Raw genomic sequence first — 23,258 nt, 5'->3', positions numbered from 1 at the left:
ACCCTCTGCCCTGTTCACCCCAGGGCCAGGTACCAGACCACCAGGGACAGCCCCTGTGCCCCAGAGCCCGCTGAAGTTTTTCAAACTAGCCCAACCTAGCCCTGCTTACCCTGCCCCACCTGTTCCTTCCTGCAGAAACCACAGAAGGGCTCTCGCCCACATTTCCCCCCACGGCTCTCTGCTTCCTGGTGACCCCTGTGCTTCCCTCTGTGGCCCCTGGCAAGGCATGCCCCCTCCTCTTGGGAGCTTGAGAAGAACAAACTGTCTTTTCCATGGCAGTCATCTCCTGCTCCGTTGGCTTCACCATACCTAAATAATAATAAAGCCTCAGTTCCTCAGGGAAGAGAAAGCTCAATCTCAGGGAATTTGTGGATTATCTGGGATTTCCCTTGTCCCTCCAAGCTCAGCCCGTCTCAGAGCTGGCTTGCATATACTCTCAATGGACAGTTTCTCGAGGTCCCTGCCCAAGGCCAGCCCTGCTTGTCCTGAAAATTCCATTCCTGGGGAGAGTGCCAGGTGCCCCCCCACACCTTCAGGCCCTCTTACCTTATTCCCCGGCAGGTGCTAAGTGTGACACTGGACTGTTCTGCCTTCCTCACCGTCCCGTGGTAAAAGCAGTGATCCTAGCAGGGAGAAAGGAGGTAGTCAGGCCAAAGAACACTGACAGGCAGGGCAACGCTTATGTCCCGTGAAGGTCACGGACGATTCATGGCTATTACATATCTACCCCTACCTTACAGCCTGCAAAGAGCTCCCCAAGCCATCACTTTATTTGATGCTCATGATGGTCCTGGGAGGTGGAGCAGGGCAGCTGCCATCGTCCCCATTGAACAGATGAAGAAGCTGAGCCCAGAGGAACAAAGAGATTTGCCGCAGGTCTCCCTGACAGTTGGAGAACCCAGGATTTACAGATCTAGTTCAGAGCTCCTTCCAGGACATGAAGTTGGCCACAGGAAACACTGTCTTCTGAAGCGCCTGCCTCCCCATCAGAGTCACCTGTGTGACCCTCCTGTAGGGCTGAATAGTGTCCCCCCCCGCCCAATTCATATCTACCCAGAACTTCAGACAGTGATCTTATTTGGAATAGGGTCTTTGCAGACGTGATTAAATTAAGATGAAGTCAAACTGGACTGGTGTCCTTATAAAAAGAGAGGACACAGAGAGACACACACACACACAGAAGAAGGCCATTTGAAGATGGAGGCAGATATTAAAGTGATGAAACTACAAGCCAAGGAGCACCAAGGATGGCCAGAGGCCACCAGAAGCTAGGAAGAGGCAAGGAAGGATTGTTCCCTAAGACTGCAGAGGGAGCACAGCTCTGCTGACATCTTGATTTTGGACTTCTAGCCTCCAGAACTGGGAGAATGCATTTCCATTGATTTAAACCTCCAAGTTCGTGGTACTTTGTTACAGCAGACCTAGGAAACTGAGAGACCCCCCTCCTTCCCCATCTCCCCTGAATCCCTGGGTGCCTGGATCAGACTTGATTTGGTACCTGCATCCACGGATGCATAGAGGCCTGACACTGCCCTCTAGTCAGTGTGTCTCTCGGCCATCTGGTCTTCCCAGCTAGGCTGGATTCCTCCATGACTGCAAACAGCTGTTGAGCACCGCTGTGTGCCAGGCCCTCGGCGAGGCCCCTGAGACACAGCGATGAGCACACACACACACACACAGCTCCAGCCTTTGCAGGACTTAGGGTCTTGTGAGAGCCAATCTTAATTAAAAAGCTGTCCAAAGATATGATTACAAACCATGAAGAGAGGCTGGAAATAAAAGTTTGAGGTGCCAGCAGAGTGTTTTACAAGTAGGGTAACCAGAGCATTTCTGAGGCAAACCAGGACACTGCTGAGAGTGCTAACACACGCAGACGGGCACAAACCAGGACTGTCCCCAGCACACAGAGGGGTGATAACAAGGGACATGCTCCTATAAGCTTCTTCCAAATAGGTCAAGAGAAATAAGCTGGTCAGAAAAGAGAGAGGGTAAGATGCTCAGGGCAGAGCTAGGTTCTAAAAAGGTCTTAAGTAGTTGCCGACACAGAAGCGTTCTCTTTTCCCCCCTAATACGCTAAGCCCATGCAGCCCCAATCAGGGATCTCTGGCATTTGCCCACATAGCAGTCCAAGTGATCCGTCACCAGGACCATGCATGCTTGTAGTTGTTCCCTGGTCCCGGCAGGCAGGGATGTGACCCAGGAGCCAGCTAACCCATTTGTCTCTATTCTCTGGCTCCAAACTCCCACGCAGCTCTAGGCATGAGTATAGCCTGAGAATTAAATTCAAGCATTTTGGCATAGCCAGGCCAGATTCAAATGCAAGCTCCCACACCTACCAGCTATGTAAACAGTTGCACAACCTCTCTCTGACCTCCAGCATCTTGAGCCTCTACCTCATGAGGTGGTTGTGAGAATAGTGTCCAGTAAGTGCAGGTACCTGGCCCACAGCAGCCGGCAATAAACATTAGTGATCATATTATCGGTACTAAATTCTCCTTTGTCAAAGGCAGAACGTGGCCTTGAGGGAGCTGGAAGGCCACCAGGGGGCTGAATCCTCAGCCTTAGCCGCATCAATTCTACATCCTACCCAGCCGAGCCGCGCAGCCAGATCACAGGATACAGGCCAGGCTGGCGCTCAACCCAGGGTAGGCAGTGTGGTTCCTCCGGCCATTCAAGTTAACGCAGTCGGGAGGAGGGACAGGTGCCCCTCTCTTTGTATCAAACTCTCCTGGACTTCATACATGTCACATTCTAACCTTCACAGGAGCACAAAGGAAAGCCACCATGCCAAGGACACCCCGCAGCAGCTATGAAAGAAGGTGAGGCAGGGACAGCCCTCCTTCCAGCCAGGATTCCATCTGATTTCAAGTGCCAGCCTGTCACAGGGCTTTTCCAACTAACCCAAGGCTCTGGGACCTGGAGGGCCACCATCAAAGCTCAAGTTCTGAACCTGATCTTTAGAACTCAGCAACAGGACCCTGAACAACACAACCCAGGATCACGCATGGGTAGAAGAGGGCACCGGGCCCGTATGGAGTAAACGGGGCTCATAGTTGTTGGAACGACAAAAGTCAAAAAGTTCAGAAAGATGGGTCTGCCATATTTTTGAAAATCCTGGTACTTCTTCAAGCAAAGAGAATTCAAATCCAGGGATGGATGTGAAGAATCCCTCTACCTCTTCCCATCTTTGGACTCATGCTAACAGTATTCACTGCCTGGGGGCTCTCTGAGATAGCATATCAACCGACTGTTGTACTACGCTTTCAATCTACAAAGGGCTCTCACACATCACCACCTGTGATAATAATACCTGCCATTGACTGTTGTTAACAATAAGAGCTAACATCTACCCAGCTTTTACTGCTGGATAAACAACTTACATAGATTTCCTTTAATTCTGATCACAGCCTTAGAAGGTAGATATTATTATTCCCATTTTTTGAAAAGGGAAACTAAAGGATGGAGAGGTTATAAGTCATGGTTTAAGTCAAGGCCACACAGCAAAGGGGAGATTCAAACTGCAGGAGCCTGACTCTAGATCTCATGTTCTGCCCCTCCCAGCAAAAGCAGTCTCAGCAAAGTGCAAAAGACTTACTTTGTCAAAGCTCTACTACAGTCTTCTAGCACTAACGGAGACTTTTCTAGTCTAAACCTCGCCGGTTACTGGTTATCTGAACTTAAGCATGTTTCTTTTTCTCTTCTCCTCTCCATTTCCTCATCTGTAAAATATGGCAGTGGAAGAGATGTTTATAAATTCCCATAAAATCAGTGATTCATCTTACCCTTCCACAGCCCTGAGAGTCAGATCTTTAGCATATCCAATTTTCAGATGAGGAAACTCAACACTCGTATAGTCAAAAGGGTTGTTTAAGGTCACATAGCTAGTTAAAGCCAAGACTAACACCCTGGCTTCAGACCCCACGCTCTATAACTCTTTCTACTGGAACACAGTCACAGACCCATTCCCCCAGTGACCTGACCTAGATTAGGGCTGTAGCCTACAGGCCCGGAAGATGAGCTTGATAAGGTTCCCAGAACTCCCGCTACCCCAAGCCAAGTTTGGTAGTAGAGTATGGCCTTCAACATTTGGGTCAAGTGCAGATAAATGCTTTATTCCATTCCCATTTCTTTTGGAGTCCTCAGCTCCCAAATAAGAAAGCTAACTGGGAGCCTCACGGGGCTGGGTGGGAGCTTTACAAGAGCCGAGTAGCAGGCGAGGTGAGAAAACAATGAGTTGTCCCATACTTCAGCTAGGATGTATTTTGGTCCACAAGACCTTCAGGAAGGTGGGGCATTCTGAAAGTGAGAGGAAGTTCTCTCCCATTCCTCTGTTTCTGAAAGGCCTTTACAACATCTCTGCCTAACTCTGAGAGCACAAAGAACAAGTAAATGAACAGTCATGAAGTCATCGCATTCTTTCTCAGCTTCTCGGCCTGAGGGGACCACCCCGAGGGGGCTTTCAAGGCAGGAAGCATGAGCTCATGGCAAACTTGTGCACTGAGACCCATTCTTGATCTGTGGGCACAGAAGTGTGGGATCCAAACTCAGAGGAGGGTGCTTTTGTGAGGTTGTAATGGGTAGGGGCTTTTGAGGCATGCCTGTCTGGGGACACCCCTCCCGGAGGCAGAGAACAGAGGTCTTAAGGAAGGAAGGAGAAGTTTCAACCAAGCACTGAAGAAGGTGTGGAGTCACAGCGGGACAGCTTCCCCAGAGATGAGAAGACACACACAACTTGCCGGCTATGGGCACTGGCCACACGGCCAACACCTTCCCCATCCAAGAAGGTCTTGGAGAAGAAGGCAGCACTGATCTTCATGTCCAACAATCTAACACAACCCCTTACTGTTACTATGCTCTAGACCTCTTAGATCTATCAAAACTTAACCGTCCTCTGTCCCTTTACCCATTCAAAGGTAATCCGATAAAATAATCGGAGCTGTTAGTGACTGACAGTGGCTGTCATTGTCTTCTAAACTTTTGTACTGTGGCAGAGAGAGTTCAAAGAACGAGCCATGTGGGAATCTCAGGTTCCACGGGAAGCTGCTAGAAGATGACTGAGGCAGAGAGGCCTGTCCTGCTGTCCTACACACCACCCCTCCATGTCTGCATGCTACAGAAGTCCATTATGTCCTACCCCAAAGGCAAAAAGCCACTGCTGCTCCTGCTGGAGTCCAGCTTCCCTTCTCCTTCACATCTCATCAGCCAGAGTCTGAGAAGGATCACTCTAATCCAGACTTTCTCAACGGGAGCCTAGTGACATTCAGGCCAGATAATTCTCTGTTGTGGAGGGGCTGTCCTGTGCATTGTAGGACATCTAGCAGCATCCCTGGCCTCTAGATGCCAGTAGCATCCACCTCCCAGACATTACAATCAAAACTGTCTCCAGACATTGCCAGTGTGCCCTCCATGGCACACACGGTTAAAATGGTCAAACAAACAAATGGAATATTTTAGCATAACTGCATCTGATTGAAATGGGTATAAATCATTGTGAAGCATATTTACTTTGCTTTATGTTAGTTACCTACACATTAACAAAAGTTTAAGTAAAAGAAATTATTTAAACCAAAATCACTCTTAGTTGAGAACCACTGCTCTGATCTTACAAATTCTAACAGGTTCCCCAGTAGGAAAAGCTAGCAAACCATGAAGTGTGTACGATTCACTACCTTAAGTGTCCAACAGTGGGGTGGGGTGAAGCAAACTAAAATATATCCATCTGAAAGACCATTTTTTAAATGATATATCTTTGTGCAAACAGCCAAACTCAAAAACAACTTTGAGGGGAAATATATCCAATATGAAGATAGCAATAAAATAAGAAAATTTTCATAACCTAAAGTCATATTAAAAAGGCAGACTACAAAAGTGCAAAATGTGTAAGACTCCTGCTTACACATCCATATGAAAAAGAAACAAATACCTGATTGGGTGAGATGACAAAATTATCAGTACATCATTTCTTTCACTTAAACTTTTGTTAGTATGTGAATAATTAACATAAAGCAATGAAAATGTATGTTTCACAATGATTTCTACCAGTGATAATCAGACGCAATGACCCTAAAATATTGTTTGTTTGACCATTTTAGCCAGCAAAGGAGAGGGTGCATTTATGAAACGGCAAATCCCCATTCTGCTTCTCCCATTCGCTCCCTTGGTCCTCAGTCAGGGGAAATGATCCCTTCAGAGGACAGACTGTCTTCAACACACTTCATCATCCTGGGGGTGGGGTTGGGATATGGCAGCTGCTTGATAGATATCTGCTGACTGGAACTTACCTCAGACTTCAGCGTGGTCGTTTGAGGGCTGCCACTTGGAGTGTAATGGGTTTCTGTGTAGGCTGGAGCAAAAAGGTGCCTGAAAAGAATAAAAACAGACATTCATCTCTAGAGTTAATGGACTCCACCGTCCCAGGAACAGCAGCCAGTGATTCTTAGTGAACCAGGCAGAACCACCCCAAGCATCTCTATGCAGACGAAATGAGGAGGCCATAAGGGCCTAAGAACAAAAAGAAGACCAGGAGGAAGCTTGTTATTAATTTTGTATTCATTGGGATCATCATTTAGTTCAGACCCAGATGTTCAGTTCAGATGGAGTCAGTAGATAGAATTAAAGCAGTGATCCTAACTTTTTCTGGGTCCTGGGAAAATACACATGCAAATACACACACACACAACTTCCCAGGGTCTGTGGACCGTACTGTGTACCTTGATTGATTTTTTCCAGTGCATCTACCAACTTTTAGTACCAGCACACTGATTTTTCTGTAAGGGAATACCTCTCCCCTGCTGCATGTTTTGGTGAGATGTCAATCAAGGTGTCCCACCCGGCCCTAGCCAAGGGTGGCCCATACTGCAAGCTAGGCCAATGGAGTAGTGTTGCAAGAACTGAACAGAGGGGAGCTAGTCATCTGTTCCTTTGTTCCTGCTGTATGAATTCCCAGAGCTGCCTTTGCCTGTCCTTTCTGAGATCTAGTGGTTTAGATTTCCTGAGACCTGGGTGTTCTGTGTGTTATCCCTCCCATAAATTCTTTATTTTTCTTTTCTAAAATTGGACATTGGTTTCTCTCTAGCCACAGACCCCTTGAAGCTGAGGTTAAGAATCCCTCAGCAAAGGCAAGGCGACACCAAACAAGGTTCCTAGAATTTCTCTAAAAGTTAAAAGAAAAATGAAAGAACCAAATGGATGCTTCAACTAGCTCAGCCACATTAAAAGCAGAATGCATCTATAGGAAGTCAAGGTCAGAGGACAAAAAAGGTTTCTAATGGAAGAGAAATTGAGTCTAACAAAAAAACAATTAAGTGGATCTATATGACTGAGATGGAAAGATGTCTAAAATGTAGATTAAAACAATAAATTTCAGGAAAGCATGTATTTTAAAAATCCCTTTTAATGAAAAACTGACAAGAGTATACATTAGTGCATGCATTGAAAACAACTGGAGAAGCAAATGCCCGTTGTTAATGGTGGTTATCTCAACGGACTGTGGAAGATGTTCACAATGTAAGCTGCATATTTCTGAAAACTGGTGGATTTTTTAAAATAATGATCATGTATTTATTTTGAAAACTGAAACCCGAATTTGAAACTGCTTTAAAAAAGGAAGAAAATATAGGCTGAGGCCAGCTCAGAAAGTGAAGGGAATCTGCAGGGACCACCCTGGTTTTGGAAGAGGCGACATTTCCCAGCAAGAGAGAGTCACTAAAGAGGGCCTCTAGAGTCACTGAAGAGTCACTCCCAGCTCTAAGTTCTGGGACTCCTGACTCTCAGATTCCCCTCTACTCTCAGAGTGCAATCAGAAGGAAATGCCACAAGAACTGCCTCTTGTACTGTGTTAAGCCCTTCAACATTCAGCCTTGGACGAGAAGAAAAGAAACCCAACAGGGAAATGTAAAAATAAGCAGAGCACAAAACCCAGCTTGTGTAGAGAAACTCTCATTCACATGGAAACTTTGGGTCACTTGCTAACTTGCCAGCTTGTGTCTCCCAGCCCTTTTTCTTTCTTCTTAGCATCTAACCAGCCAAGGATCCAAGGGAGGCATCACTCACTTGCTTGAAGGCGATACACTGTAAGCCCCACGACGACAAAGGCCAAGCTGTTTTGCTCACCAGTATATATCACTGGTGAACATTTATTCAATGAAAAAACGACTTAACTAATTATTGAATGAGTGAATGAGTGAATACATGAGTTGTTCAGTATACTAGGAGCTTAGAGCATGGTCTGGAGTCTGCGAGACTGAAGTCACAATTCCAACTCTAACATTCACTGTCTCTATGGCCATGAGCGAGTTACTTGAACAGAACAATCTGCTTTCTCTTCTACCTAACGGCCCTCTCTGAACCTTTGTTTCCTCTTCTGCAAAAACAAGGATAATATACTTACTTGAGAGGGCTGTCTTAAGAGTAAAACAACAAAATGCATGAAAATGGCTTACCACCAGGCCTGGCACACAGTGAAACTCAGCAAAGGTCAGTGATTATCATTATTGCTTTCAACAGGGATTATGATGAGAGAACCCAGAAAAACTGATGGAATTTACCTATTTCCCTCTAACGCCACCCCCCAGCCATTAACTCTCCAGTATGTCACTTGAGAGAGGTGAAAAAGCAATTAGCTCATTCCTACAGCCCATTTCCTGGGTCTGCTTTCACAGACTGCATAATGCACAGCTAGTCAGGGGTTCAGAGTTTAATGGTCCATCCCGGTGCCACTGGGGAGATGTGAATTTTCCCGCAGGAAATGCACTCCTAGTAAATACACTCTCAGCCTCTTCTCAGAGAGTCTTAGGGGGAAAAAAATCATTCATCCAGCGACGTCAAGATGCTCAGAGCCAGCCCCATGGCCAAGTGGTTAAAGTTCTGTGTGCTCTGCTTCGGTGGCCCAGGTTCACAGGTTCAGATCCCAGGCATGGACATACTCCACTCACTAGCCATGCTGTGGAGGTGTCCTACATACAAAATAGGGGAAGTCTGGGAAAGATGTTAGCTCAGGGCTAATCTTCCTCAAGCCAAAAAGAAAAGATGCTCCAAAGAGAGCAATCCAGATTGAGCCTCAGGTGTCCACATTCTTGTCAGTTCTTGGTCACACATCCTCAGAAGGGCAAGGATCTTTCTGCAGCTTCTTATTCTGAAGATCTGCCCCCATCATCATAGGCCTCTCAGAGCCTCAGCGTTGAAAGGGACCTTAGGGTTCATTTAGTCAAACTCACTCGACTGTGGGCTCCCTAAAAGCAGGGGGAACAGCTGCCTTGTTCAAGGCATCTTTCCAGTCCCGGAACCAACCAGTCATGGTAGTACACGCTTATTCTGTGAATAAGTGGATAAATGAGTAAACGAATGCATAAAAAGACCCTTCTACTTTGTGTAGGAATCTGCTAGCTGGCCATTCGGCATCGGACATCTCCAGTGACAGGGAGCTCCTGAGACCACTCATTCCATTTCTGAGCACATACAGTAATTAGAGAAAGCTCTTACATTGAACCAAAAATTACCTTTCTGTAACCAGCACCAACTGGCCTCACTCCGTCTTCTGAATTTGTCCAGAACAATCTACTTCCTCGTCTACCTAACGGCTCTTTCGGGACCAGCAGCATCAGCATCACCTAAGAACTAGCTGAAACTGCAGACTGTTGGGCCCCACCCTAGATCTACTGAAGCAGACAGAAACTCTGAGGTGGAGGCCCAACTATTTACAGTGATAACTCTCTGAGTGATTCTGATGCAAACCACTGCCCTAGACCACAAGTTCTCCACCTACCCTCAAGGCAGGCAAACTGCAGAAATATCAAAGTGTCTTGTTACCCAAGCCCCCATCACCTTCTTGCCTCCATCACATCCTGGAACATTCTGGGCTTCAGAAACCCAGAAAAGTTGCAATCACAATAGTGCACATGTATTTAACTGTTAAATCACAACACACCTATCCTTTTCCCATTTAGTAACTGAGAACACTGGGAACTCAAACATGTAATTTGTCCAGGTTCTCATAGCACAGTGTCAGAGCCCGGTCGGTTGGTACTGACCATACTTTTTAAGTCGTTTTCTGCTCTCTCTTAAAACGTAGAAACATAAAACTAAAGCACTGCCAGGAACCAGTAGTCCAAACTAAGATTTGACGGTGATGATAGCATCCTTGGGGAAATATGTGAGGTCCTAAAATAGAGACCATTAGCTCTCAGATGTGATTATATGTGGAGAAGAGCAATGGGGGAAAGCAATGTCAGGGGGAGGAAAAAGAGGATGGGCACACAAGAATTTCAGGGCTGGCTGTTTTGAAATAACAACCTTTTCCCCAAACGGGGTTGTAGATATTGACCAGGAAGGTCGTTCCTTCTAGAAGCAAAAGTAATGGTCATGTTTCATCACCATCATCTGTACAATTTTACTGATGGGCGAAAACTGCTTTCGAACGCTCCCCACTGCCCCAAGTGAGGCCCCTCTGTGCCCTTGTGCCCAGATGGTGCCCTGGCACTGCTCTTGGGACCAAAGACACTGCCATCCCCTGAGAGAGGGAGTCAGAGGGCCACTGAGCAGCCCAGCTGGGCCCACCCGCCCCTTCTCTGACCACATTTTGCTCTCATCTCCTCCCTGACAAGGGGCTGGCTCAGCAGATCGACAGGAAACTGTCTCTCACCACTGGAGAGTATTAGGATTTTCAGGAAACGAGTTGTGAGTGATGTGTGTCCAGGAAGAGAGGACTGTCCAAGATTTCCCACCCCGCCCCCTCCTTTTTCTGGCTCTGAAGGAAAATCAGTTTCTGTCAAGCGCCTCCCGCCCGTGCCTTCCAGGCTCACAAGCCCACAGGCAGGCAGAGATCCTCAGAGATTCTCATGGCTGCTAGCAGCAGCCAGCACTGGTGTGCTCACTGAGTGAAATGAGGTCCATCAGATCCCAAAGTCCTCAAGCAAAATCTGCATCTTCTGAATCCCACCTGGGAAAACAAGCTGCCCCCCAAATACCGGACAGAAAACATAAGGTCGCTCTCCAGGGAAGGACAACAGAATTGCCCAAGGCGGCCTAGAACTTGTTTGTACACTCAGCCAGACCTCAAAAGCACGATGCCATCTGAAACAGCCCTGACCAACCTTTCCTAGGGCTCAGAGCCTTCAAATCCAGAACTATCCCTTTAAGGACTGTTTACTGTCGGACAAATTTCAAACGCCTCTCCAAGCCTCGGATCTCTAATCTCCCTCTGGGGAGAGAGAAGCGGCAGGACTAAATCTGTATTTTTAATATTTCTTCCAGGTGATATTTCTTCAGGCTCTGGGAATTCTCCTAGTCAGTTTGATTGATTTTAACATTAAAAATGTTTTCCCATTTCTAGCCTCCTAATCACCCTCCTAAAATCTAAAGATGATATTAGCACAGCACGGAAGGAAAGTCTAGGGCTCTGAAAGCTTTGGTTTGAGTACCAGCTGCACTACTCTCTAGACGAGTGTCCTTTCAAACCCTGGAGATGAGGCGAAAGATGACCGTGGTTCCTTTCAATGTTGTACAAGAGCACTGTCACATTGTGGGCTCTATGAGGCCTGTCTAAGGTTCTTTGGAACCTTAGCAGCTTTTAAAGACTATTTACAATTAACTAGGGCAGCTCTTGCACAACCCTGTACAATTAGATGTTAAATGGTAAAAACCTAGTAAGATATGACAGAGATGCAAATGATTTCCATCCGGAAGAAAACATAACTCCCAAGGTTATGGTTTTCCTGCCCCTAGGATATTAATTAAACAGTTGTCTATCTAATTTAGCAATCCTTTTTTTCAGTGTTGAAAAAAATACATATATATATGTTTCCCTTATTCAATTTTTAAACCAGTTTTATCATCTTGCTGGTTGACAAGCGCTCACTACGTATTTGTATGAGAACTGTTCCACCTGAGCCTCCCATTTTCTAGACTGCAAATGGACTGGGTAATAATTACTCTCTCGCAGCATCGTTGAGACAATGAAATGAGAAAATACATTCAAATACCAGCTCTGATGCTTAGAAGTTCTGTGAGCTTGGGCAAGTTGGTTAACCTCTCTGTGCCTCAGTTTTCTCGTCTATAAAATGAGGGTAATGATGGAAGCTACTTCATAGGGTTGGTGTAAAATGTTAGAACAGTGCCTGACTATGAATATGTCTTAAATAAAATGAACAAGTGTGAAAGAATTCTTCGTAAAGTATAAAGTATTTGTATTCTACAGGTATAATTGTTATCATTTTCTCCAGGACTAGCTACGTGCACATGTGGCAAATCTTGATTTCCGTTCAATTGAGATAATGGTTTCCTGAGGGTTCATAATATTAATGCCTCTCCTTTTGGGTAAGTTTGGAAATTCTGATATTAATACTTTTTAACTAGCTAGGTGATACTATGTAAGTCACAAGCTGCTCAGCCTCAGTTTCCTTTTCCATCAAAAGGAAATGGTGATGCCCAGGACAGGCAGGCACTGGGTAGGATTTTTGAAAAGCAGAGGGTACTAATCTAACGTAGTGGCCAATGCATGCCCATATTTGGGACAAAATAACCAATTCAGTAAGTATTGTTTCATTTTGTTTTTGAACATAGAGAAAGAAAAAGGGTGAAGAGATAGCTTGAGCTGTTTCAGACCAAGATTTCTGAACCAGTGCTCATTCCACCTCTGACTCCAAAGGAATGGAAACAAACCAACATGCCAAAGGCATGGCTCTAAAGCCAAATAAGGGATTGACAAGTCCAGGGGCCCATAGGCAGAGGCATTCCTTTTTGAAGGAACAGAAAAGCCAAGGAAGAAGGAACTTTAAATGTTGCTCCTAATGTAAAGACTGGGGATCTCCTCTTAGCCCAAGGACTCACTTGAACAAGCACCATTACTGCCAGAGGACCAGCTCCAGAAACAACACTGTGAAGCAAGATGGCACCACCCACAAGCCTGGCAAAAAGCCAAAGCTACTCAGCATGTTTTCTTTAACCTTCTATTAAGGAAGCTTCCAAACAATGCATTAAATCAACACTCCTTTTTACAACTGCTTCCCATTACATCTTCTCCCAGTCCCCACGAGACCTGGCACTTTTCCGACCAGCTCCTGGTCCTGTGTTTTGCTTTTAGGTTATATACCAAAGGATGTTTGGATGAGCACTGTTTACTGCGCTGACCAGCAGGGTCTTTATTTAATCCTCTTCATGCTTCCCTCTTGGCTGCCTCCACAAAGATAAATAACCTCTCTGTGCAAATAGGGCCGATTTCTTGGGATCAGGGAGCTTAACTGGCAGGGACCTTGGGGGCGCCCTCAAAATGGCTCACCCAAGAAGAGTTTACAGGTTTGTTTTACAGTGTCCTAAATAGCCTATAATGGGTACTTACTGGAACTGGATAAGACCAGTTAAGGGAAATGGGGTACCACGTTCACTATTTCTGAGAAAAACAAAAAAGTGAAAACATTGCCTGACAGTGGCCTCTCTAGCAACCAGTTTTTGGTAAATAACCACAGTGTTTGTTTATCAGATTAACCTGAAGGGAAGAACTAAAGCAAGAAGTAATGACTATATTGCAGAGATAAACTTTGTAGATAGGACACAGGGGCAGTGAAGAAAAGGAACCTCTAAGACCTCTGGACCTTTGAGAATATGCTTAGAAAGAGGGGACCTGGTGGACCATCCCATGAAAAAAGCAAACAAACAAAAAGCACGTGGATGAAGACCACAAACCAACCTGCCCAAAATGTGGGTGCTCGGTCCCTTTTAGGCTCTGAATAAGTATCCAGCAACTTTGATAAACCTTACCCAATGTTAGCGTCCTAAAGCACAGGTCAAGAAGGTTAGAACTTGGAAAACCCACTTAGATCGTCGTGGACATCTGTTGTTCCAGGCTCCAGCATCCATACCACCTTCTGGGATAACAGTTCCCCAATGTGCCTTTAGAGAAATGGTCCCCTCTTGCTGCATGCTGACCAGGGGCACCTGGAGTCACTCACAACAAGCCAGGACAATCAGATCTCATTTCTCTGAATTTCAAGATGCGTGACACCTGGTACAAATGGCTGGAGCAGAGTCACCCCAGTGGTGGCCCCTGAAGGGACTCTCTGAATTCCTAGATCCTGTCCTTTTCAAGCCCTTAGTTCTTCAGCTTTTCCCTCATTCAATGTGGTGCCCCATATCCTTTTCATAAAGTTTTTTTGGAGGGGAGGGTGGTTAGCATATAAACTGCAGAGTCTACTGGAACAAAAGAATCTTTATACGCCAACCTCTGTCCAGTGCCTCCACCACTCTACTTTTACAGGTGAAGAAGCTGAAAAAGAGCAAAAGCAACTTACTAGTATCACAGTTATATTTCACTTCTAAGCCTATCAGTCTAAATAAACCAGAATAAGCTAAATGTCAGTGGTAGATAATTCAAGAGTTAGGCCATCCAGACACTCCCAGAAGGCAGAGAGGAAGGATGTTCGTGCAATCTCATCAATAATTGCTTATTAAGCAACATAATACAGTACAAACTGCAGGGCACATGGTATCAGGAAGACCAAGTTCCTCCTGGCTTGAATTCGTCACTTGTTTGCTCTGGATCTTTGGCCAAGTTGCAGCACCTCTTCAGAACCTCAGGCTCTGTGCTTGCAAGCCCACTCACTCATTCCACAAATATTTATCGAGGCCAATCGTGTGCCAAGCACTGTGCTAGGGGATGTGAACGAGGCAAGCACATTTCCTGCCCTTCACCCGACATCTCCCCTCATGAAGATTAGAGCCAGCTGAAGGGGGCAGAATACACCACCCCAAATATGCCACTTCAGCAGAAGGATCATTTTGAGCTGAAGGTAACCAAGAAGAAGCAGACACAAGAAAAGCTCCCTGTCCTCCCCCTATTTGCCTAAAAGCAGGACATCAGTTTTCAATGGCATCCCTCCCACCCTCTCTACCATTAAGGACAGAAGTTAATCACCAGAGACAACTTTAGACCCTTTCAGCCCGGAGAAGGCACTAGAGGAATCTACACAACAAACTTTACCAATTCACCTTTATCTGTCATTCATTTCCCATATATTTACCTGCCCACAGTTTACCGCTTTAGAAGCCTAAAATCTCTTTCCTTTGTCGTGTCATTTCTCTACAAATTTTTTGTTCTTTGTTGAAGACGCTACAGAAGTCTGAATTCTGAGTTACACACGTTTTCCCATATATACGTGTATCTCCCATATACATGTTCATAAAATTCTGTTTGTTTTGCTCTTGTTAATCTGTCTTTTGTCACAGGGTTCCCAGCTGAGGTGAAATTATTTTTTTCTCTCCTACCAGGTCATTTGTAAAAGTACTCTGCAAACACGAACAGGCCACACAGAAGGCAGGACTTACCATCTTGTCCCTGGAAGCCAAGTCACTGTTTCACAGCCCAACTTCCTTCCTTCTGAGGAATTTCTGAGAAGTGCTGCAAACCAGTGCTGCAACCACCTTCCAATTTCCCCTAACAAGCTGTCCACACAGCTATGGAGAGTGGGTGCATGTGCATGAGTGTGCGTGCACCTTTGTGTGTGCGTGTGTCTGTGTGTGCATTGAGGGCAAGAGAGCAAGGTCACCCTAGGGATCAAGAACTCAGGATCCTCACTCAATGCTGCTGATCTCCTTTTCCACAGCCATATTCCTGTCACCACGTAACTGAAAGGCCAGTTTAACCTTTGCATTCTTCCCCAAGCCCCAAATCTAGCATCAAGAAGTCAAGAGATAAAGAGTTTCCAGAATACAAGGAGCCTGACATCTCTCCCAACACTTACATCACCTCCTTCCCTAGCACTCCAGTCTCCCTCCAAAGGAATCCTTTTCCATGACTTGCCCTTCCTTTCCCCACAAATGGGTGGGGGTGGGGGAGGACTTGGAAAAAGAAACCATGCCTGATATAATGCAGCCATTATAGCCCCTCAGCCCATCTGGACCTCCCTCCAGGGAGACTGATGCAAGAGGAGAAAATGTGGAGGCTGCCAATTTTCTGCAAATCCATAACCTTGGGTAAAAAGAAAGAGGAAAAGGGGGCAGTGGGGCACAAGGGAGCTATGGAAGGGACTGGAAAAGAGCCATAAGTACAGAAGTCATAAAGACCCCATTTCTCCTTAAATTGGCTGAGGAAAGCCTGGCCCAGCTCCACCTACTCAATGATATCATTGTTTACAACAAAAGCCGGTTTGAGAACCCCCAAAGAGGCCCCCAGTAAGGCCTCAGCTGCTAGAATGGGCAAAGGTCTCACCAGTTCCTGAGAGATTAAGTGCTTAGAATTGTAGATAAGGAGGGAAGACTATGTAAGAGCCCAAATTACAGAGGGAACCAGGGTAAGCACAGACTTTGCTTCTTCCAGGCCTTTTAGGGTCCTGGAAAGAGCACAAGACACTACTTTTCTTATAGGTTTTATCAGTGGATCCCCACCATGATCCTGCAAAGTTGGTGACTGCAGACTATTACCTTCATGTAGTGAGAAAACTAAAGAGCTGAGAAAAGAAGTGGTTTGTCCAAGGTCCCACCACAAGCTAAGGACAAACCCAGGGACTGGCACTACTTACTCAAGCAGGAACCTCAGACTGGATCTTAATCCATTCTCTCCCTCAGCCCATATTCAACCCACCTCCCCATCTCCATGATTCCACCATGTAAATATCTCTGCAATCCACCATGTTCTCTCCACATCAGTTACGTCTTCCCCACACTAGATCACCATAATTTCTCACTTAGATTACAATAAAGCTTTTGAGCGGGTCTTATTACTATTGCTAATCTTGCCCCTTCCACTTCATCCTCTACACTCCAGTTGAAGTAGTCCTTCTCAAATGTATTTTGGATGCTGCCACTATCTGGCTTTTAAAATATTCTTCATCAGCTTCCCACTGCCCTCAAGATAAACACCCAACCTCTTTGGGGAGCCCACAAGGCCCTTCTCACCCCTCCCTGCCCACCTGGCCAACTTCTTTTCTCACCACTTCCTTCCTCCCTATCATTCTGCTCTAACCATAAAGAACTTTTCTTCTTCAAGTGTTACTCTTGCTTTTGGACCTTTGTTCCTGCTGGTCGTGCTGCTTAGAACCCACCTTCCCTTGTATACGTCAACTCTACCACTCCCTCTACCACCGCCTACTTCTTCCTTACTTCACTTCATCCTAGAAGCCTTCCCTGACCCCAAATCCAGGGTAGGGTCCCCTCCCCATGTTCCCAGGGTACCCTCCGCTTCCTCCATCACAGCATGCCCCACATTGTTCAGTAATGGTTTAGTTCTCTGTTTCCTCCACTAAGCTCTAAGCCCCATGATGGCAGAGACTGTGTTTTGCTTGCCATTGCTCTCCCAGAAACACCCAGGACCTAGCCCAATACCTGCCACGTACTTACAACGCACAATATTTGTTGAATGAAGGAAGAGAAGGAAGGAAAGACAAGTTAAGAATTCCCAATGAGTAGTCCAGAGCCCCATACACTAGAGACTCTTGTCAGAGAAGCCAGGGACTCTGACCCCATATCCACCCCCAGTTAAATTTGAGCAAGGCCTGCAACTTGACCCAGGGTGCCCAAAGCCTATTCATTTAGTATTCAAGGTGTCAGCCAAACATATGTGTATGCCACTGAGTTCTAAGTAGAGAAAGAGTAAGCTTACATTTTTAAAATCAAAATACTTCTGAAGTGCAATGTAAATGCAGTTTCATTTCCAGGACAGAACTAGTCCAGAGGCCCCAGTATCAGCCTCCTCCTCCCATAGATGTTTTTTCCCAGGATAGTCATGCTCCATTGCCCAAGCAAAAAGGTTGGAGAGTAGAAACATCCTCCAACTTCCAGGGAGTCTGGATGAAGAGCTTCAGCACATCCTTAAAGCTAGGGAGAAATAGAGGTCTGGAAGATGAGACTTCCAGTGCCTCTCCCAAATCCAAATATATTCATAAATCCATCTGTACCCCACCCACCACGCCCTGCTTCTCAAGAGACTCTCCTGCCTCCCCAAGTTGTGAAGAAGCCATCTCTGCCCTGTGCTCAGCCCCTTGCAGTCCATGACTCCATCCACCAGGCACATCTCTGTCCACTCAGCTTGGCCCAAATTTCCTTTCAATAGGGAAGGGTGGGGGAAGAACTTCTTCTCATCCAAGGTGTAGAAAATACAGCCTAGCTAGTGCACCTCAACCATCTTTCCCTAGAAGTACCATACCCACCTCCCTGACCACATAGTTTTACCTGAGGCAAGCGAGAGCCTAACTCAAAGTCAAAAATAGGAGAATGAAAAATTGAGCTTTAAGCCACTCAAATCCTCGGATAGCTGAGCCATGGAAGGAAAAGAAACCCCCTCCTCATTCCCCACATACCACTCTTCTGAATTAAAATGACTTGGCTAGTTGGAATACTGAATTCCTAAGAGACTATTAGCACTACAGCTTTGGCTCCCCTTGATCCAGACGAACTGTTTACGTATTAATTTCTCAGTCTGAATTCCTTCCTCATTCTTCCACTCACCTCTCCTCTCCCTCATCCAAAGCCTCCCCTCCTTGCTCCTGCAAGACAGAGCTCCAAGGAACCCCCTTTAGTGAAGCTTTCTCTATCCCTCAGTCAGAAATTCTCTAATCCCTCTTGCCTCCACAACCCTTTTCTTTCAACTCTATTATGTAAACTTGTAATCTTCATTGGATGATGCTGTTTGCTTACTGTCCCTCTCACACAGAGTAAACTGCCGGAGGGCAAGGATGGCGTGTTTGCATCTACTCCCTAGAGCACCTAGCATAGGACTCTACACATCAGTGCTCAATCAATATTTGCTGAAATCAACCTTGTAAAATGGAGACAAGTTATCTCTGGCTTAAAAGGCAGGAGATCCATCAACTGATAAACGGACAAACAAAATGTGGTATATCCATATAATGGAACACTAAATAGCAATAAAAAGGAATGAAGTACTGACACACGCCATTCAACGTGGAAACAACTCACAAACATTACACTAAGTGAAAGAAGCCAGTTACAAAAGACCACATATTGTACAATCCCTTTTAGATGAAATATCCAGAATAGGCAAAACTATGGAGACAGAAAGAAGATTAGTGGTTGCCTAGATCTGATAGGGTGGGGAGAATGGGTGGGGAGTCGGGGGGGGGGGGGGTGACTGCTTATATTAGTTTGCTAGGGCTGTCTTAGAGTACCACAAACTGAGTGTTTTAGAAAACAAATTTATGGGGCTGGCCCAGTGACATAGTGGCTGGGTTTGCACACTCCACTTCAGTGGCCCAGGGTTTGCAGGTTTGGATCCTGGGTGCAGATCTACACATCACTCATCAAGCCATGCTGTGGTGGTGTCCCACATACAAAATAAAGGAAGACTGCCATGGATGTGTGAGCTCAGAGACAATCTTCCTCAAGCAAAAAGAGGAAGATTGGCAAAGGATGTTAGCTCAGGGCTTCCTCACCAAAAAAAAAAAGAAAGAAAGAAAGAAAACAAACATATTATCTCACAGTTCTGGAGGATAGAAGTCTAAGAAGAAGGTGTTGGCAGGGCCATGCTCCCTCTGAAGGTACTAGGGAAGGATCTTTCCAGGCCTCTCTCCTAGCCTCTGAGAGTTCCTTGGCTTGTGCCAGCATAGCTCGCATCTTCACACGGCATTCTCCCTGTGTGCATGTCTATGTCCAAATGCCCGATTTTATAAGGACACCAGTCATACTGGAGTAGGGGCCCACCCTACTCCAGTATGATCTCACCTTAACTAGTTATATCCATAATGACTCTATTTCCAAATAAGGTCACTCTAAGGTTCTGGGGGTTAGAACTTCAACATATGAATTTTGGGGACACATTCAACCCATAACACTGTTAAATGGCTTCTTTTTGGAGTGATTAAAATGTTCAAAATTAGAATATGGTGGGGTTGTGCAACTTCATATGTATACTAAAAAAAAAACTGAACTGTATGCTTTAAATGGATGAACTATACATCTAAATAAAGCTGTTAAAAAAAAAAAAAGTGGGAGGGTTTGGGTTTAAAGAGTCTGCTCAAGCACAACAATCAACCCATCAGTGAGAGTGTGTGAAAACAACCCTCTCAACAAGGCTGGTGGGATGTAACTTACAGAGAAACCAAAGGCAACGTGCCTTTACCCATCCATTTGTTTCACCTAAACTCCCTTTGACCCAGTGATTCACGATTAGGAGGTGATCCTCCAGAAGTATCTTCCAAAGAATACAAGGGTGTTCACTCTAGCACTGTTCGTAAAAATGAAAAAAAAAAGGAAATAGCTTGAATGCCCATGAATATAGGGTGAGCACATTAATCTTGGCATCTTGATTATTACCGAAACTGGATGATGGGTATATGCAGATTTATTACATGATCCTCTCTACTTCCGTGTGCATTTGATAATTTTTCATTATAAGAAATTTTAAAAGTTAATTAGGGCATACATATACAAAGTAATATCAAACAGCCATTAAAAATGATCCAATAAATTTACATGGAAATGTATCTATAACATACTCTCATATTCCACGGTATGAATGTAAAATGGTACAGTCTTTGGAGAGTAATCTGTGGAGTGGGAGGTATAATTTGTCAAAATTTAAGACATTTTAAACATGTGTGCTATGGGACCTTGCAACTCTACTTCTGGGTATCAATCCTACAGAAATACTTGCAAATATGCCTAAAGATTATGTATAAGTCCATTACTGCAGCACTATTTGTAATAGCAAGAAATTGGAAACCTAACTGTCCATTAACAGAGAAATTAATACATTTTGGTCCCTCCATTCAATGGAATCCTATGTCACCATTAAAAAGAAAAAAATAGGTCTATAAATGTACTAGTGTGGAAAGATACACAAGACAAAGAATGAAAAAGCAAATTGTAGAATGGCATATAAAGTATGATCTCATTTATTTTAAAACACTATTACTTGTGTAATTTTTTTCTGGAATTCTATTATCAAAGTTTTCAAACATTCCTGAAAGTTCTCGTGCACATTTTTTCAAATGATTTGAGGATTGCCCAAGCTATGTTTCCAAGCAAAAAAAAATAAGTTACAAAGCTGAGGATACAGTATACACATAGGATTAAAAAAAAATCTATGTAAAATAGCACATTCATGGTAAACACTCACTCACTGGATGCCAACTATCGTTGTCTTAAGGCTGTTTACTTTAAGATACCCTGTTTACCCTGTTGGTAAAGGGATCCTCAAACTCACGAAATCAACCCTGACTTCCTCCAAGTGCACAGCTTCCCTTCCCTCCGACAAGGGTCGATCTGAGGTCAACAGGGCAGCTGACAGCTTCCTCCCATTCATTTTACCCCATGCGCCTGCTGAAGGGCCGCCAGGAGAAATAAGCTTGAGACAAAAGAAAACTGTGGACATCCTTCCTGGCTACACAGGCAGCCCTGGCTGTGGGTCCCTGGAAGGAGATAGAGCCGGAACTCGTGAACAAACCCCGACCTCCTTATCGGACAGTTCGGGGCCTTGCCAAGGGAGGGGCCGGGCACCGATTCTGCAGGCACAGAAAAGAGGTACAGTTTGGCTGACCGGAGAACCCTGCAAAGCTGTGTTCTTGCGATACAGTTAGGTCAGACTGGGCATGGCTGGAGAGCAGAAGAGAGTTTCCTCCCAGGAGCAACGGGTTTCAAGGCCAAGTCTTCTTAATTACATTTGGAAACCATCTCAGGGGAATTCCCTCTTACTTCATTCTTAAATGTTTTTCCGACCCTGCAAAATACAAATAATAGCGACTATTTACTGGGCTTTCACAGAGCACCAGGCAGCATGTAAGTCCTTTAAGAGCATGACCTTACTGAATTCACGTGACATCCGACAAGGTGGCCACTATTATTAGCTCATCATGTGAATGAGGAAACTGAGACTCCAAAAGGTGAAGCGACTTGCCAAAGCTTACATCACCAGTGGGTACAAAGAGCCAGGCTCTGAATCCAACCTGCATGGATTACACCACTACAGTACATGGAAATCCAAATTCGAACCAGGGCCCATGGAAGGCAGAAGGAAAGGGAAGAGGGAGAGCAGAAAAGTGGAGTAATAATGCCAGTGCTAACCAAGAAGAGCATACCGAGCAAGGACAGGGCATCCAAGAGGCAATTTAACGCCACGGCTAAGAGCCTGGGCTTTGGAGTCAAAGAGATCTAGCTTCTCGTCCTGGCTCTGCCCTTCCCACCCAGGTGACCTTGGGCACGTCACACTGCTCTATGCCTCAGGGTTCCCACCTGCCAACAGGGCTAATACAGGTACCTACATCTCATAGGGTTGTTGTGACAATTCAAATAGATGAACCATGTAGAGATTGCAGAACAGAGCCTGCTACATAGGCACCTCCTACATGGTACCTATCACCACGATCGTTGACATCGTTATTCATATCTGATCACCACTCCTCAGCCAGAAGTTACCTGAAGGCAGACTGAGCATCAGAGAACATGACCTGGTACTTAGGAAATGCTTATAAACGTTAACCACACACGCTATTTCTCAATATGTTTTTCTCTTGTCACTTTCATACTTGAAGACAGTCACTGGGACCACATGCAACCCTTTGCACCACTAAGACACTTTAGAAAACACTTGTTCTTGATTTTGCACTAATGAAACTTAGCATGTATCAAAAACTTGCTTGTTACATGCCAGGCATTGTATTAAGCACATTATGACACGTTATTGCTAAACCTCAGAAACCCTGTGGCTTCTGTGTAACAAATTCCCACAGACTTGGCAGTTTAAAACAACAGAAAGTTAGCCTCCCACAGTTGTGGAGGCCAGAAGAACAAAACCGGTATTATTGAGCCAAAAGCAAGGTGTCAGCAAGGCTGTACTCCCTCTGAGAGATTCCATTCCTTCCCTTTTCTGGCTTCCGGTGGCTGCCTGCATTCCTTGGCTTGTGGCTGCATCACTCCAATCTCTCCCTCTGTGGCCACATTGCCTTCTCCTCTTCTGTCCTCGAGAAAATCTCCCTCTGCCTCCCTCTTAAAAATATACTTGTGACTGCATTTAGAGCCCACCCAGCTAATCCAGGATAATCTCTTCTTCTCAAGATCCTTAACTTAGTCACACTTACAAAGATTATTTTTTGCCATATAAGGTAGCATAGTCTCACATTCCAGAGTTTAGAATGTGGATATTTTCGAGAGGTGGGGGACATTTTTCAGCCTACCTCACCCTGCAATGAAGGTATTAATGTCTATTTTCCATGCAGGCAGTAGAATATAATAAGAGGTAGGTAGACCTGAGTTCGACTCCTGGCTCAACCTGGCATTGGGTAAGTTACTAAATTCCTCACAGTTGAGTTTCCTCATTT

The 23,258-nt window shown here is 45.2% G+C and overlaps 1 protein-coding gene across 3 annotated transcripts in view; it reads right to left on the bottom strand.

Moving 5' to 3' along the window:
- Positions 1-23,258, bottom strand: part of ADAM19 (ADAM metallopeptidase domain 19) — an 81,606-nt gene that overhangs the window by 44,293 nt on the left and 14,055 nt on the right. The window contains exons 1-3 of one of the 3 annotated variants that reach the window (XM_070517146.1): positions 15,316-15,656; positions 6,282-6,360; positions 547-623 (exon numbers count right to left, since the gene is read on the bottom strand). In XM_070517146.1, the coding sequence (XP_070373247.1) occupies positions 547-623; positions 6,282-6,360; positions 15,316-15,641 (482 nt within the window). In that variant the 5' untranslated portion in view covers positions 15,642-15,656. Of the gene's footprint in view, positions 1-546; positions 624-6,281; positions 6,361-9,497; positions 9,553-15,315; positions 15,657-23,258 lie in introns of those variants that run through there. The other 2 variants (XM_070517147.1, XM_014842714.3) reach the window with 2 other exon arrangements.

Source organism: Equus asinus, chromosome 9 (assembly GCF_041296235.1).
Source record: "Equus asinus isolate D_3611 breed Donkey chromosome 9, EquAss-T2T_v2, whole genome shotgun sequence".
NCBI lineage: Eukaryota > Metazoa > Chordata > Mammalia > Perissodactyla > Equidae > Equus > Equus asinus.
This window is presented reverse-complemented; position numbering and strand designations above follow the sequence as displayed.